Raw genomic sequence first — 14,509 nt, 5'->3', positions numbered from 1 at the left:
CCCCTCAGAAGTAAGACAAGTGGTATAAATTCTGCCTCTTCTGCAAGATGGATATAAATATACTTATTTTAGTCTTTGTATTGCTGCAGGAAGTCAAATATCCTGCACAGACACCAGCAATGATGTAGAGGCATAATGTAGGAAACATGATAGCTACGCCTCATTTTCCATGGATTATCCAACTGCTGGATTTTTTTTTTCCTTTTATCTTACTGATCTTCAATAGGAACTAAAATTTTTATGTGTTTCCTAAATTATTTTCCTGAATCTCGACATGTTTCCTGGTCATGTAGGGTCATAAATGCTTTTCTCACAACTTCACTGCTTAAAATAGTGAACTCAGGGAAGCTTAAAAAAATAATAAAAAAAAATACTAGTCCTGTTTTCCTGCTTTGTAATACAGTGAAAGGAAGAAGGAGTTACAACTCTCCAGCCACAGCTCAGAGGATTTCCTTTAAGTGCTCTGATTCTAGAGGAAGAAACATATTTTTTCCTGTTAAAATTGGGAATTAGTTAATTAAACACTCCCACTTTGGTTTTGGTTTGGTGGGGGTTTTTGGTGTGTTTTGTTTGGTTGGTTTCTTTGGGCGTAGGGATTTTTTTCTGTTTTTTTAATTAGTTTTCACTGAGAAAAAAAGAGGAAGAATTTATTAGGTATTTTCTGAGCTACTTCAGTAGCCAAAGGAACTTAGCATCTCCCAGTATCTATCAAGATACTTTTTTTTTACAGTTAAAACTGAAATATTTTTACATCTTTCAAAGGGTTACATAAGGCAATGAATTGATAGTTTGTCAGTGCTCCCTTTTAAAGCTGCCAACATGCACATAATGAAGCTGAAATTAAACAATCACTATAAAGGGAAAATCTCACCTCAGACGTGACAAGAAACCACAGAAAACTGTAACTGCAATATTAGAATATGACCTTCAAGTCTTTTGCTTTATTTCTGGAAAAAAACAGCTCATATTTATGTCTTATGGCTTTATATCATTAAAAAGGATACACATCTGCTCCATAACTAATCATCTGGAAAGGCCAATTAAAAAGAGTAGCACAAAATAGTAAATTTAATATCTATCATCAATGTAACAATGAAGTAGTAACTAATCATAAGTACATCTTAAAATCAAATTAGGTAGCAACTTAGTGTATTAAAACCCAGCTCATCCTTATGTGTCATCATTTGATACAGTTTCTAGTTATTCTTTCTTGCTAGTTTTCCAGTGGTTTTTCCTTTTCCCTTTACATTGGAGACCTCTCTATCAAATTCCTTTCTCGTTTGTACCAGTGTAAATCTGAAACAAACCCCTTAACATTTAATTGCATTATTCTTGATTCACTTTAGTGAGTCTGAGGACAGAATATGACCCTTTTTCTTTAGCAGTAACCAAACTGTCCTTAATGTTGAAAACACACAGAATCAATGTTGGGTAGAAAAAACTCACCAAAGTTTAAATAGACTAAGTTTTCTTGTTAGGAAGAGGCATCTGTTAAAGAAGACAGTGTTCTGCCTTCCTACTTTGTAGGAAGGTGCTGCACTGAAAAGTCTGGGATTTTAAATTAGCTGCCAAACAGAATTTAATTCAGAATTCCTCAAAAGTAACCTGATCCTGCAATGGGAGGAAAAGGAAGCAGTTGCTTTTATGTGGTATCTTCCCAAAAATGATCACTGAGGAAGACTTTGTGCTGTACCTGAAGTCAGCTGTGTGCTTTGTTGGCAACAAGGTTCAGGGGCACCTCAAGGAATCTTTAGTGACTCCTGCCCAGTGAGTCCCAGCAAAACATCATGACTGTGGCCGTGCTGTGGTCACCAACACCACCCCTCAGCAGCATGAAGTATCCTTTGTGATTGAAAGGAAATAAAAATGGGGTATTATAGGGACAGAAAATCAAATGCAGTGTTTATATTCAGAAGAAAGATCATAAAGTACAATTATTTAGCTTTTGAGCTGTCAATGAAAATATGGGCTGTATGTTGTTTTCATTGATTCTCCTCTCATTTTCCTGCAATGTTTCTATAAGTTGCTATATCTTCTAGCCCTTCTTCCAAGCAGATTGTAGGTCTTGTCAGTAAAGAGAAATAAGTCAGTATATGTGGCAGATAAAATTTTCAATAGGGAGAAAACCTTTTTAGGAAAGCTTTTTCTTCTCACTGACTCTATGAAGGAGTTTTCCTATTTTCCTGAAAGATATTCCCTTTGACATAATCTCAGAGTGGTCACCCAAAGTCTGAGCCTTACCTGACATTAATTCATTTGAAAATACAGATTGTTTAAAGCACTTTTCCTCCCTAGAGATATCATGATATTACAGGAATTGTTTTATCTGCCCTAGAAAATACCTGTTTCCTTTCTCTGTTTATTAGCTGTTTTTAAAGGCATCCAAGATCCTAGTGGAAACTGGTTAGGACTTCTTAAGGCTCTTGTAACCAAAGCTCTTAAGAGTTTAAATAAAAATGTTGCTTCTGTTTGAACCATCAAAGTGAACTACTCAAGTAGAAATTATGGGACTTGAAATACAAAGTCATTATTTTTCAGAGTCCTGCATAAGCATGCCAGACTTTTATCCAAAATAATTTTTTTAATTAAAGTTCCTGTCAACTCTGCCACATATTTTCTCATGGCATAGAGTATGTTAGAAAATTCCTATGCAGAACCAGAAAGGAAGGGCATTGGACAGATCCTCTAGAGGTTAGAGGACTACCAGTTCTTTATGTGACAAATCCAATAATCAACCATTTCTGACAGAAGCTAGTTCATTCTCTTCATTGCTAAGAGTAGTGGTAATTGTTGATGTTTTTGAGAACAGTCATCACTCACAAATTTAAAAAGAGGGATTCATTCCTCTGACTTTTGCTGACCTCTGCCTTTCTATTCCTGTAACAATTACAGGGAGCGTGGTTTCATATAGAGGCCAAAATTGCAGGATATTGTTAGATCTTTTTATTAACAATTTATTGTAGTACCCTTCATAAATGTTTATTTTGTTATTGCTGTTGTAGCGACGTCCAAGCAGATGGCCAGCAATGAAATTCAGAAGAGGATCTGGACATCCTGCCTATGCTGAGGTGGAACCAGTGGGAGAAAAAGAAGGGTTCATCGTATCAGAGCAGTGCTAAAATTTCTGGGACAGAACACCAGTACTGGCCTACAGGTGTAAGACATTTATTTTGCCTCTCTTGAAAGAAAAGGAGCCCTAAGCTGCTGTAGCCTGATAGAAAGAAGATTCTGGATAAACTTTGTCCAAGAAGACAAATTATCTAAGATATCAGATTACTACTGCACAGTAGTTTTTGTTAGTGGACTGAGACACGATGGTTCATGCAGAACACTTGTCAGTGGACACCTACAGTATCAGAACTATGGCACAAGCGCCATGTTATTTGCTTTAGGTGTGGGGATGCACAGTAATCAGAAGTATAATAAAGCTTTGGTGCAAAAGGGTATCACCCTTTGGTTCAAGTCTTCTCTGTTATCTCAAAGACTGAGGAAAAAGTCTGTACCATTTCAGTGCAAAGGGCACTGATCAGTGTTCACAGGTGATTGAGCAAACCGTCTTAAGGCAGGTTAAAAAAAAAAAAAAAGGAATTTTCCAACATTTATATAAGCAGATGGGAAATACACTTTTCAGTTCTAAATTAACCTGCCAACCTGAGTGAGTCACAACCTAAATGCTTTCCAGGAGTAATACAATGTTTCTTGTACCTTGCTGGTTACTAGTCTGCTAAACAACTCATGATATACAGATTGGTAAGAACTGAAGAAAACAGAGAATTTTCACAATGGTGGAATTATTTAATGGGAGTTAACAATGACGTTGCGCTGATTTTCAGTGTCAGTGTTCGCTAAAAAATGAATTATCAGGTTTGTATTAAGGTGTATTTTTCATTTCTCAGCAGTAGGTTGAAGTAAAGGCAACAGATCCTTTTAGCTGCCAGAGAGCTTATGGACCATTTCTTAGGCAATGGGGTAAGAAAAATAAGATTTAAAATAAATGGGTTTCTATTCTTTGCCATTTCATTGTGAGTCCTTACTGAGAAGCACCATAGACTTCAATGCACCCCTTCCAGAGATTCAGATACAAGTGTTATTGAACCCTGCTGATTCATACAGTGGTTTTGTTTAATGCACATAGTAGTTGCATAAATATATATATAAATATATTTTTTTTTATAGCTAACACAAGGCGGGTTCTTGTGACTGTTAAGACTGCATTTTTGTCATCCAGACAAAGGAAATGAATTGCATTACTGCATATTTCCACTGAGTTGTAAAATAATCCTTAATATTAGAATATTTTTATGTTGTGTAGGGAAGGTGGTTCATGTAGTTGCAGAGCCATAAACTTTCTGCCTATTGGAACCATTCTTTCTGTAAAATTGACCCTTTCCCTCCCTGCATAGGGAAAGACAACACTAGAAATTCACACCATAAAAAACAGTTACTCCTTTCAGGGAAGAGGTTAATACACATGGAGACCCAGGGCTTCGCTGAGGAGTGGAAACCTAAATGCTTTGATGATCTGGACCTGAGGTATTGAAATATAAAATTCAGGTACTGCATGTACGTTTCATAGCAATCATTTGCTATCAATTTTTTTAAATACTGTGCAAGGCACTTGAAGGATTTTTAAGTGAGGTATACAACATTTGTGGTTTTGGATTACAAGCAGTTAAAAAAAATTGTAGATACCACCTTAATAGTACAGTTACTTACATTTCTTGTTGATGCTTGTATGGCCTAAATTTGATTACTTAACGCTGTTAAAAAAAAAAACCAAACAAACATGATTTTTGTTATTTTGTTCAGTAAATACTACAATATTGTATTTTCTGTATTATTTTATTTTGGGTAAGATATTTTTATTTTCGTCTGGTTTAAATCATCTAGCATGAGATTGAAACTGTTCAAAAACTAACTGGTATTAATCTGAAGGTACTAACAAACACATTGTCTTGAAGCCTGGTTAAAAACCTGTGGCAAGTAGTCATTTCCATTTGTGTGGATCTGCTGAGCCTTTTTTCTAATAGGCTGGGGTTAAATTGCAGGCTGTTAATTCTGATAGCAATAACCAAATGTATGCACATATATATGGTGACACTCATTTTTATTAAATAAAAAGGTATCAGTGCACATCATGTAGGAACGTATTTGGTGTGCAATAATTATCATCAGTTTTTCTGGGAATCTTGGAAATCATCAGCTAGGGTTCATTCCAAAAGAAGCAATTGTAGAGCTTCTGGAATCCTGTTTGAAATAATTTTTATTTCAGAGAACATCTTTGCAAATTATACTAAGAAATTTACAAAAATCTACGTAGTACTGCAATAAGTTCAAGAGATATTTCATATACGTAAAGAAGATTTATATTATTATGAGTTTACAGGTCTGCTCTTCATCGGATGCACTCCTATTTTTACCCAGGTATGTAATAGATATTGTGCAATGGAGCTGGCAGAGTATTTGTAATATGATTAGACAAATACGTCAACAATTTTAAAATCTGATGTTTTGATTACTTTTGGTTTAAGAGCCTTTCACAGCTGAAGGATGTTTGTTAGTATTTGCAGACTAACTTACATGTTATACTCCTTCATAAAATAATAGCAATTATTTTTTTTCATTTTTGTCCACCTCATGTACTTAGGTGGGAGATTTCACTGGTCTGCAGGGAGCATCATAGAATCCTTCTTCAGATTTTTGCCATGATGTTATATTCTGTGGATTATAACATGAGGAGTTGCTGGGTTTATTTAATAAGATTGATAGGCATATGTTTATGTCTGATAAGAACTGCTATGTGAAGAGAAAACCTCCTGCATACTAATAGAGGTATAGTGTCTCATTGGTGTCTGCTTTGATATGTTCTGTGGTATGTTCTATTTATCCCAGTAGGCAAAAGTTAATTAAGTAATCTGTTGCTGTTTTGTAATTCCATCTGGTTTTCTAATTTTTGAATAATTAAAATTGCCACATTAAAAATTATACAAACATTAATGTAGAGGTCTGATAAAATATTGAGATTAACTGAGAATCCTATTCTTATGTTTTTATAAAGCAGCAAGTTTAATTGACTCAAACAAAAAAAATGTAATGTAACCCTCTCTCAGAACTCCAGCTGAAATGTTTTTCAACAATTTCATAAATTTTCATCTAAGTGTCTGAAACAGTGGTTTCACTAGCATTCCCAGTGGTCCTTCATTTGAATCTTACTCAGAAAAATGCTTGTTTAGAGTCATTTATCCCAACAGTTCTTTTAACTCTTAAACTTCCCTATAAATTTATTTATCTAATACTATTCATTATTGCAAGATCTGCCACATTTTATTCGTATTATTTCCCATTTTAGTATCAACTGTTCCATAATGCCTCTCAGTGCTCTGGTTCAGCTCCTCCTCCTCCACAGAGAAAAAGGAAAATTTGAATTCTAAGGACTCAAAGCACATTACTAAGTAGCTTTCAAATCTCCTTAAGGTGAAATAATAAATCAGATACATGTACATATATGTGTGTGAGTGATATATATATATACATCATCACACACAGAAATTATTGAAAAAAAAGACCCTATGCTTTCCAAAGTTGTATCCATATATTAAGAAATTCTGGAACTGCTGAAGAAGTGGAATTGTAATTTCATTCACATGTGCATAATTATAATGACGTGATTATTTAATTGCTTTCAATGTTTCTCAGTGTATCCAATGATGTATTAGCATAAGAACACAGATTGTTCCACAAGAATCAGCTATTCCATATTTTTCTCCTCCTTGCTCAAATTTTGTTGCACTTTGTTGCATATCATTCAAAGCCTTTTCAGAAGACCATTTTTTCATGGACTTTTCTTCCATACCCATCAGCATTATACTTGAGGGATGTATACACCTTGATTTATTTCTGCTCTGGGCATTCCCATGAAGGGAGTCAATTTTCCAGAGAACACCATATGAAACAGTTCTTCTTTTTCTTATAATTGCCCTTCTCATTCTCTACAGTTTCCTCAGCAAATGATACAGATGTCCTGTAAGTAACAACCAACTTCAATGCAAAATTATAATTTAGCTTCAGATCAAGCTCATTTTACAACTAATGTGTGTGCTGGAATTCTGGGAGAAAAGATAATGCATCACTATATTTTGAGAAACTGTGGAAACCAAATTAAATTTGCACAAGCTGAACAGAATATTTTGCTTTGCAAAAAGTCACCATTTTTCCTGTTAGACAGAGTTCAAACTATAAAAACTCACTACACAAGTACCTGAGACACCTGAGTAGTTGAGCCATTAGTTTGCCATTCAAATGTGGAAGCAATGGAAAAGGAAAGTGTGACCTGGTTTGCCAGTGAGAATGGAAGAGGTATTCTTTTCTGAAAAGCAAAAAGAATTCCAAGGAAAACAAGAGAATATTTCTATATTCTAATAGAGATCCTCTTGGATAAGCAAAAGAAACTGTAAATTGTAACACACATTATTTCTGTAGGATCTCTAAACAAGGTTTTACAGCAGTTGTGAGGAGCTGGCAGATTTTCACAAAGTGGGTGGGTGACTAGAGCATTCAGAGTAGCCCATGGTGGATCATGGTCCAGTTCACAGATCATCAAAGGGAATTTTTACCTTGAGTGCATACAGTGGAGAAAGCAATGGTTGTGTTATTAGTTTTTGATGCTAAGCAATGAAGCTTTGTGTAAAGACAACATTTGACATTCACATAGAAGATATCTCAACTGCGCAAAGTCATAGTGCCACAGTATTAGCCATTAGGAGCAGAACTGGAATAGATCACAAATTTGGCTCAGATCAACAGTTTTGATCTCGAGGAATTTATTGCCTCCAGTGAGGAGAAAGACCAGCAGCAAGCACTGTTCAGAGTAAGATCTTTGGGTTCCTTACACATGTGCCTCTGCCTTGTCACAGAGAACTGCTTGGAGCCCAGAAATCTCCAGAAATAAATGTTACTGACTGACAGGGTAGCATTAACCCTAAGTCTTATGTGTTGACAGAGATTTTAAGAACTGATACCTGCTACTAATATCTTTATGGATGTAATGGTATGTTGAGTTTGAGTGTTGCTTTTTTGGGAGTAGGAGAAGGAGAAGGGAAAAATGGTGAAGGGAAGGAATTTCAGTATTCCCAGATGCTCTAAAGGTGCAGCAAGAAATCTTATGTACAGCCGTGAGAGCATTAGTACTGTGTGCCAGTGGGCCAGTGGCACTGAGTGAAAACACATGACGTCTTCCTTCATGCCCAGCTCTATAATTTTTAACTTAAAAAAAGTCATCAGAACCACTGTCTTCTGTCTAAATCTACGTGAGTCCATATTTCATCTCATGGATGGTTTATGACACTCCATAGGGACAAAAGGCTTGAGCCACAGGCAGCATTTTGAGGTAGAATGGTGTGCCAGTATTGTTTTATCAGAAGCCAGATATGACAAAGCAGGATGTAGCTTGTGTAGAACTGAGAGAAACAAATCAATTTAATTTTATCAGAGCAGCCAGTATGCCTACGGCTGGAGCACAGATAAAATATTCAAGTCTGTGAGCTGACTGGACTTGATTTAAACAATATCATAAATCTAAACCTGTCCTTTAACTATCAGTTTATTGTCAAATCTTAAGTGATTTTCTTGACTTTTTAATTTTTTATGGGGAAGAAAACACTTGAGCATGCCAAGTAGAATTAAGTATCTTTCTGACAGGAACAGAGTCTCATCTCCTGATGCAGCTCTTTCCCAACCAGAATAGTTACTCCCCTGTGAACAACTCATTTTAGTGGATCTCATGATAACTCCACAGGACATTTCACACTTTTTAACACAATTCTCTTTCTCTTGCAAGATTTTTCAATACCTATATCCTGCCTTATATTTTACCCTTTGATTCTTCACCTCTGACTTAACTCTACATTCTCACTACTTTACTTTTTTGCACTCCTTTGTGCTCTGACTTATGTGTCATCATGACCACTTTTAGTATGACTCAAAATAAGCCTCTATCTGGAAAACACTCCACTTGATTTTCCTCTGTATCTGGGTTCTGGGTCAATAGAACTATTTAAAGGTAGATTTTCCTGTTATTGACTGGATTCTGTCCATATGAATTAGCAAATGCTGAATCTCTTAGAAACTTTTTGCTTAGACATTCTGATCAAACAAAATTCTGGTCTCTTCAATGAAAAACTTGTCCCGGATATTTTTTTAAAGCAGTGAAAAAATTTTAAAAGACAGACCTCAATACATTACTCTTAATTACATCCATTTAACTAAGCAGATAATTTTACCCAATTAATTAATATAGATGCCTGTTGTTTCTGTGGTCTCTGGGAATATAGTGTTTGGGGATATTAATTAAACTCTTCCCATGCAGTTTGCATTATTTCCTTTGGTGTAGCTCTTACTTGAAAAACAAAAAGGCCATTTTTTTAATTTCCAATAGCTTGAGAGAAATTTGGTTTATTGTCTGCTTGGGTGGCACAATGTTTCCTCAGACATCTAGAAGTTGTTAGTAAGAAATATTACTTGTTCTTGTCTAGCTTTTTTTGGACTGCTTGTTTTATTACTAGACTTTTTCAGTTTCAATAAGAGCTGTTAATTTTTTTTTTTGAGAAGTAGCAAAAGATACTGTAATCTGTCATATTTGACTACATATCATCAATGTTGTCTTTTATTAAAGTTTTTCACCTTAAAAATTTCCAGCTCTGATTTGAGTACAAGTACATCAGGATTTCACCACTGTTTTGGTGACAAGCTGAAGCTTTCTAAAAGAAAATGGCATGTCTTTCATGGCTATGTGGGCATTCTCACAATGATGTGTTTCCAGGAGGAATCCTCTTCCTGGAGAGATGAGTCTGGCAGTCTCAGTTACAAACAGGCTGTGGCTGAAAATATCAAACTCAGTAAAACAAACTGTGTGTAGCTGTAGCAGCAGTGGATGAAATGATTTCCAGCTGGGGCCTGACCCCTGCACAGCCCCTGTCCATCGTGGGCAGGATGAGGGTGGGGCAGGGGATGCTTGAAGGACTGCAGGTGCCATTCCTGCTTGGAAAAAAGGCAGTGGCACCTTGCTAAGACTTGCACTCTCCATAAAACAGCATGACCTTGTGCCAGCCTGTGCCCCATCAGTGCTGAGCACAGCCAAGGAGCTCTTCAGCAGCCCCACGAGCTGTCCCTGTGCAGTGAGCACACCTTTGCCTCCTGCAGCCATGCACACACAGCTTGCACACCCTCACACTTGCCTGCTCCTTCCAGCTGCTGTCAACCACGTATCTGGAGTTTCAGCTGCTTTCTCAGAGCAAGAGCACTCGGATACCATAGAAGAGGACACCAGTTGTTTCACTCTGTGTCTCTGCAGCACACCTTGTGTCCTGAGGTGAGGACCTGGCAGATCTCCTCGCAGAACACTGCCCTCCTCATCTGAAAGAGCATGTCAGTGAAAGGTTGCAAGTGCTCAGGGCTTATCTTGGCCTGCAGATTTCTGCCTAGAGGGAACCAGATGTGACAAGAAACCTGAGGAGTGATTGCAATTTTTTTTTAGATAAGATCAGTTATATAAAAATATTCCTAAGGATGTAAATTTTCCAGTCTAGAGGTATCATTGGAAATTGTAGAAGTAGCAAGCAGTTTCAGGTTGTGTCTTTGTCTCAAACATACAGTTAAATCAGGGGTGTTAGATTCCCACAATTAGTAAAATGTGGCTATTTTATGAGCAGCAGACTGGGCATAAGACACCCTCGCCCATTTATGTTATGTCATTTTTCATCAGCATCATCCTCAGTAATCCAGTTCACCAATATATAGATTTAGGTATACATTTCCCTGGAATCACTTTATTGGTAATTTAGCTCCTGAAGCTGATGTGAGAAAGCTCTGCATGACAGTATGCTGTTCCCTAACTTGCTCGGTGCCTTAGGAGTGAGGAGAGGTAGAACATTCCTGCAGGATGCTGAGGTATCTGTGATGAGCATGGTGAGCAATAAAAAACGTGCAGACACATATGCACAAAGAAAAGCCAAACTGCAGAAGAGGAAATCATGAGCAAGACAGTAATGAAATCAGATGAACCCTTCACTGCAGAAGCAATGAAGTGCTGTGTGGAGGCTAGTCTAGCTGTCGTCTATTCTAATGGTTTAGAACAGTCACCTTGTACTTTGGGAGCTAAATGATGTATGGAGCTTTTATTTGCCTGGCCCATGTCTTCTCTCCAACCAGTGCCTATTGCAGTCTGGAAATCTGTCAGCTTTCCCCTTCTAAGATAATGTATAAACAACCCAAGGTTTATAGACACAGTTGTTTTAGTAAAAGTTCTGTCACTTCTCTCTACATTGAATAATGATGCTTCGGCTTAGGGAAACTCTGAGCTCTGTGGTTTTGTTCCTTCTTTCTCCTTGCAGTGGATATTAATAGTTGTACAGCATGCAGAGAGTTCAGCTGAAGTACTGCAAATGAATGTCAATTGTTACATGTGGTAATGGGAAAAGATTGAGTAAAACCATGCTCAGAAAATAAATACGGCTCATCAACTAACACTAGAATATTTTCACAAAAATTGTTGTGGGGTGATTCTGGGTATTAAATAGAGGGCAGTACATTTCATCCAAATAAAGAAGTTACCTTTAATTTTCCATGAAGCTGTAATCATATTCAGCAGCCCAAAATATGAATAAAAGACAAATCTTTTTTATTAGGTTTCAATATGTGAATGCTTACCTGGATTGAAAGCATTAATGTTTCCCGTGTTGACTGCATGTAGCATGCCACTTGGTTGTGCTGTATATTTTTAGTAAAATAATTTTAAATATTTTGAAATTAGTTTTCCATATTTGATTAATATAATCTTTGACATTAGCACAAAATCCACTGCTAAAGTTTCAAATATTTTAAGCAAACTTTAGCAATGGCATGTAAATACTAAAAAAACTTATAGGTAAAAATCTCATATGCAAGCATCTTTTTACAGTTATTACTAAAAAATTGTACAAAAGGAGGAGGGGGGAAAAGTGAATTATATGTAAATACACTAACAAGGATCTTTCTTCATTAATCAACCCCTGACCACAATGGTTGAATGAAGGCAAAGGTTTACTTCTCTTCTACTTATATTAAATCGGGATATGCAAGCCATAGAGAGACATCTGTAACTGAAGTGCCCAAAACCAGGGTGCTTCAGCTGAGCAGCATCTCCTAGGGAAAAAAAAGGGGAGCAATTATTGATATTTGTACACACCCTGATCAGCTCAGACACTGTGCCCTTTGCTGCTTTCTTCCTTTAGAACAGATACATCAGCTATGGTAACCTGCAAGGTGCCTTCCCCTCTGCCTCTGCACAGCAGCCGGTCTTGTTGAAGTCCACCATTGCCAACAAAAACTCCAACCTAAAAAACAAACAAACAAACAAACAAACAAACAAAACACAAAACAAGATTCAGCTAATTCTGTGCAGCATCTGAAATACTTCTGAAAAAAAATATTTATCACAGTGATTAGCCAAAGGGCTGGGGGAGTGTGCTGGTAGATTTGAAATGAGAATTACGGGATGACATTTGCATGGCTTTCTTGAAAATAAAGAGCAGATTAAGCATCTGTATCAGAAAAGCATTACAGCCTAAGTGGAGCTAATACCATGAAAAACTGCTCATAAATATAAGTGCTGCTTTAACTGTTGCTCTTTTTCCTTTATGGGGTTATGTAATGCAATACACAACTTTATTCAGGATGAAAATTTGTGTCATGCTTATATATGACTTAAACAGAGACACAATCCCTTTCAGGAAAACCTTGCCAGCAACCAGTGAAGTTCCCTGCAATGAAGTACATGTTATTGCATTAAAAGGGAAAACAGAGATCCAGCTTACGAAGGGAATTTTCTGATCTGATGACTGTCCAGGCCGAGAGTGATGAGGGAGCATGTTGCTCTGGAAATGAGCACATCCTCATAATGACTTCCAGTTGGTGAATTGCTCTCAGGAAGTTTTAACATGGGAGCAGCTGACAGCTGGTCGTCAGTGTGGGCAAAGGCAAGAGGCTGGGCTGCAGGAGGAGGGGGCACAGGCCACCAGGTCACCTCAAGGGTACAGCACACTAGAGGGCATTAGCCACCTCGCTCTTGTCACAACAGAGATGAAAACCCAGCAGGCATAAAATGTGCTGGTGGTGGTGCTGGTTTGACTGCTGGCAATGAAGCTCTCCTCACTTCTTCATTGGCCTCAGAAACCCTGTGATAAATGGCTCTGCAAAATCCAGTTCCCATTCATATCTGTCAGGGTTTACCTTGGAAAGATTTGGATCCCTGCTGTGTTTCAATATCAACCTTCTTGGCATAGCAATGGAAAAAGAGCACGGGAAGCAGAGCAACCATACACAAAGCAAGCACAATAAAATATGGTTGGAAGAGGTTGAAGTTAATTTCCCACCTATTTTTTTTGTCAGTACTAACTAGCACAGAAATGTTCAGTTTGATAAAATTTCCAACATGAAAGTAGACACACCCTTAGGATTCTTAATAGTGCTGAGTGGACAGTAACAACAGTGAAGAAAAAAATTGTAAATTGTTCTTGTACCTGAAGTGCTTTAAAACCCCGGGAAAATAATTTAAAATGCCCACATACAAGAAACCACAGCAATTAATTTTAAAATCCATATTCTAAAGTGAGCTCCTAAAATCAAGTCAGCACAGCCTCACCCTGGTAATGTCAGTCGCCCTGTATCATGCACCCAGCTAGATCACATCTATTTGATTTGAAGCCTGGGCAAAGGAAACCTCTGTCTGCTCACCTGTTACCATGGAGCTGCTGTAACCAAGCCCTTCACAGCTCTAAGTTTTCTACTGCAAAGCCTGAGATCTACAGTGCTCAGGTTTTTCTTCTATGGTTTTATGGGGACAGTACTACCGACTGCAAAACACAACCTTACATCAGGAGGGATAACAAGAGCTCCAAGGTTTTAGGAGAGCAAGCAAGCTTAACTAGGTGAGCAAGTCTAAGTGAGAGTAAGGGCAGGTAAATGAACACAAGAGAAATGTGGATGGAAACACCAGGAAAGAGCAGTGTCTGCTTCCCTAAGAAGCTCAAAATCCAAGTGTAATTTGACCAACAGAAAAACCAGGCATTCTTCATCCTTACAGGTGTGACAGAAAGTAATGAGGTGTCTGTACAAGACAACCATGGGAGGACTCCTGAAGTCCTGGCTACAGACACAGCCAGACTTTCAAGACCCATTGGCAATGCACTCTATTGCTAGTAACTCAAGCAATGCTGTCTCCCAGCATTGCAATCAAAGGGCTGGTCTTTTATCTCAACATTAAAAGTTTTTTGAAAAGACAGAACTGGTCTTTCCTTATAAGATTTCCCTAGGTTTGAGCACCAAAAAGTCACTTTATTTCTACTGCTCTCAATTAAATCTCAGATTCAACATTGCCAATTTAATTTTGTCAAAATGGTAAATGAGCCCAAGATAGGTTAGTTAATACTTGAATGATGATCCATATTGTAGCACTGGGTATTGCACAAGTTGTTTC

General features: G+C 37.4%; 1 protein-coding gene and 1 long non-coding RNA gene across 2 annotated transcripts in view; one reads left to right on the top strand and one right to left on the bottom strand.

The window, feature by feature from the left end:
* Nucleotides 1–5,138, top strand: part of PLXDC2 (plexin domain containing 2) — a 260,986-nt gene extending 255,848 nt beyond the window's left edge. Inside the window, exon 14 of the mRNA XM_033078799.2 lies at nucleotides 3,003–5,138. Within this exon, the coding sequence (XP_032934690.1) occupies nucleotides 3,003–3,119 (117 nt within the window). The 3' untranslated portion in view covers nucleotides 3,120–5,138. The remainder of the gene's footprint in view (nucleotides 1–3,002) is intronic.
* On the bottom strand, nucleotides 3,471–9,108 carry LOC117006431. Its single transcript, XR_004419985.1, has 2 exons — nucleotides 7,259–9,108; nucleotides 3,471–4,760 (listed from the first exon to the last, which is right to left on the bottom strand). It is a non-coding gene; the product is annotated as an uncharacterized LOC117006431 (long non-coding RNA).
* Between the last annotated feature and the right edge of the window lie 5,401 nt (nucleotides 9,109–14,509).

Source organism: Catharus ustulatus, chromosome 1 (assembly GCF_009819885.2).
Source record: "Catharus ustulatus isolate bCatUst1 chromosome 1, bCatUst1.pri.v2, whole genome shotgun sequence".
Classification (NCBI taxonomy): Eukaryota; Metazoa; Chordata; class Aves; order Passeriformes; family Turdidae; genus Catharus; species Catharus ustulatus.
The sequence above is the reverse complement of the archived record's forward strand: the minus strand, read 5'-3'. Positions and strand labels throughout refer to the sequence as shown.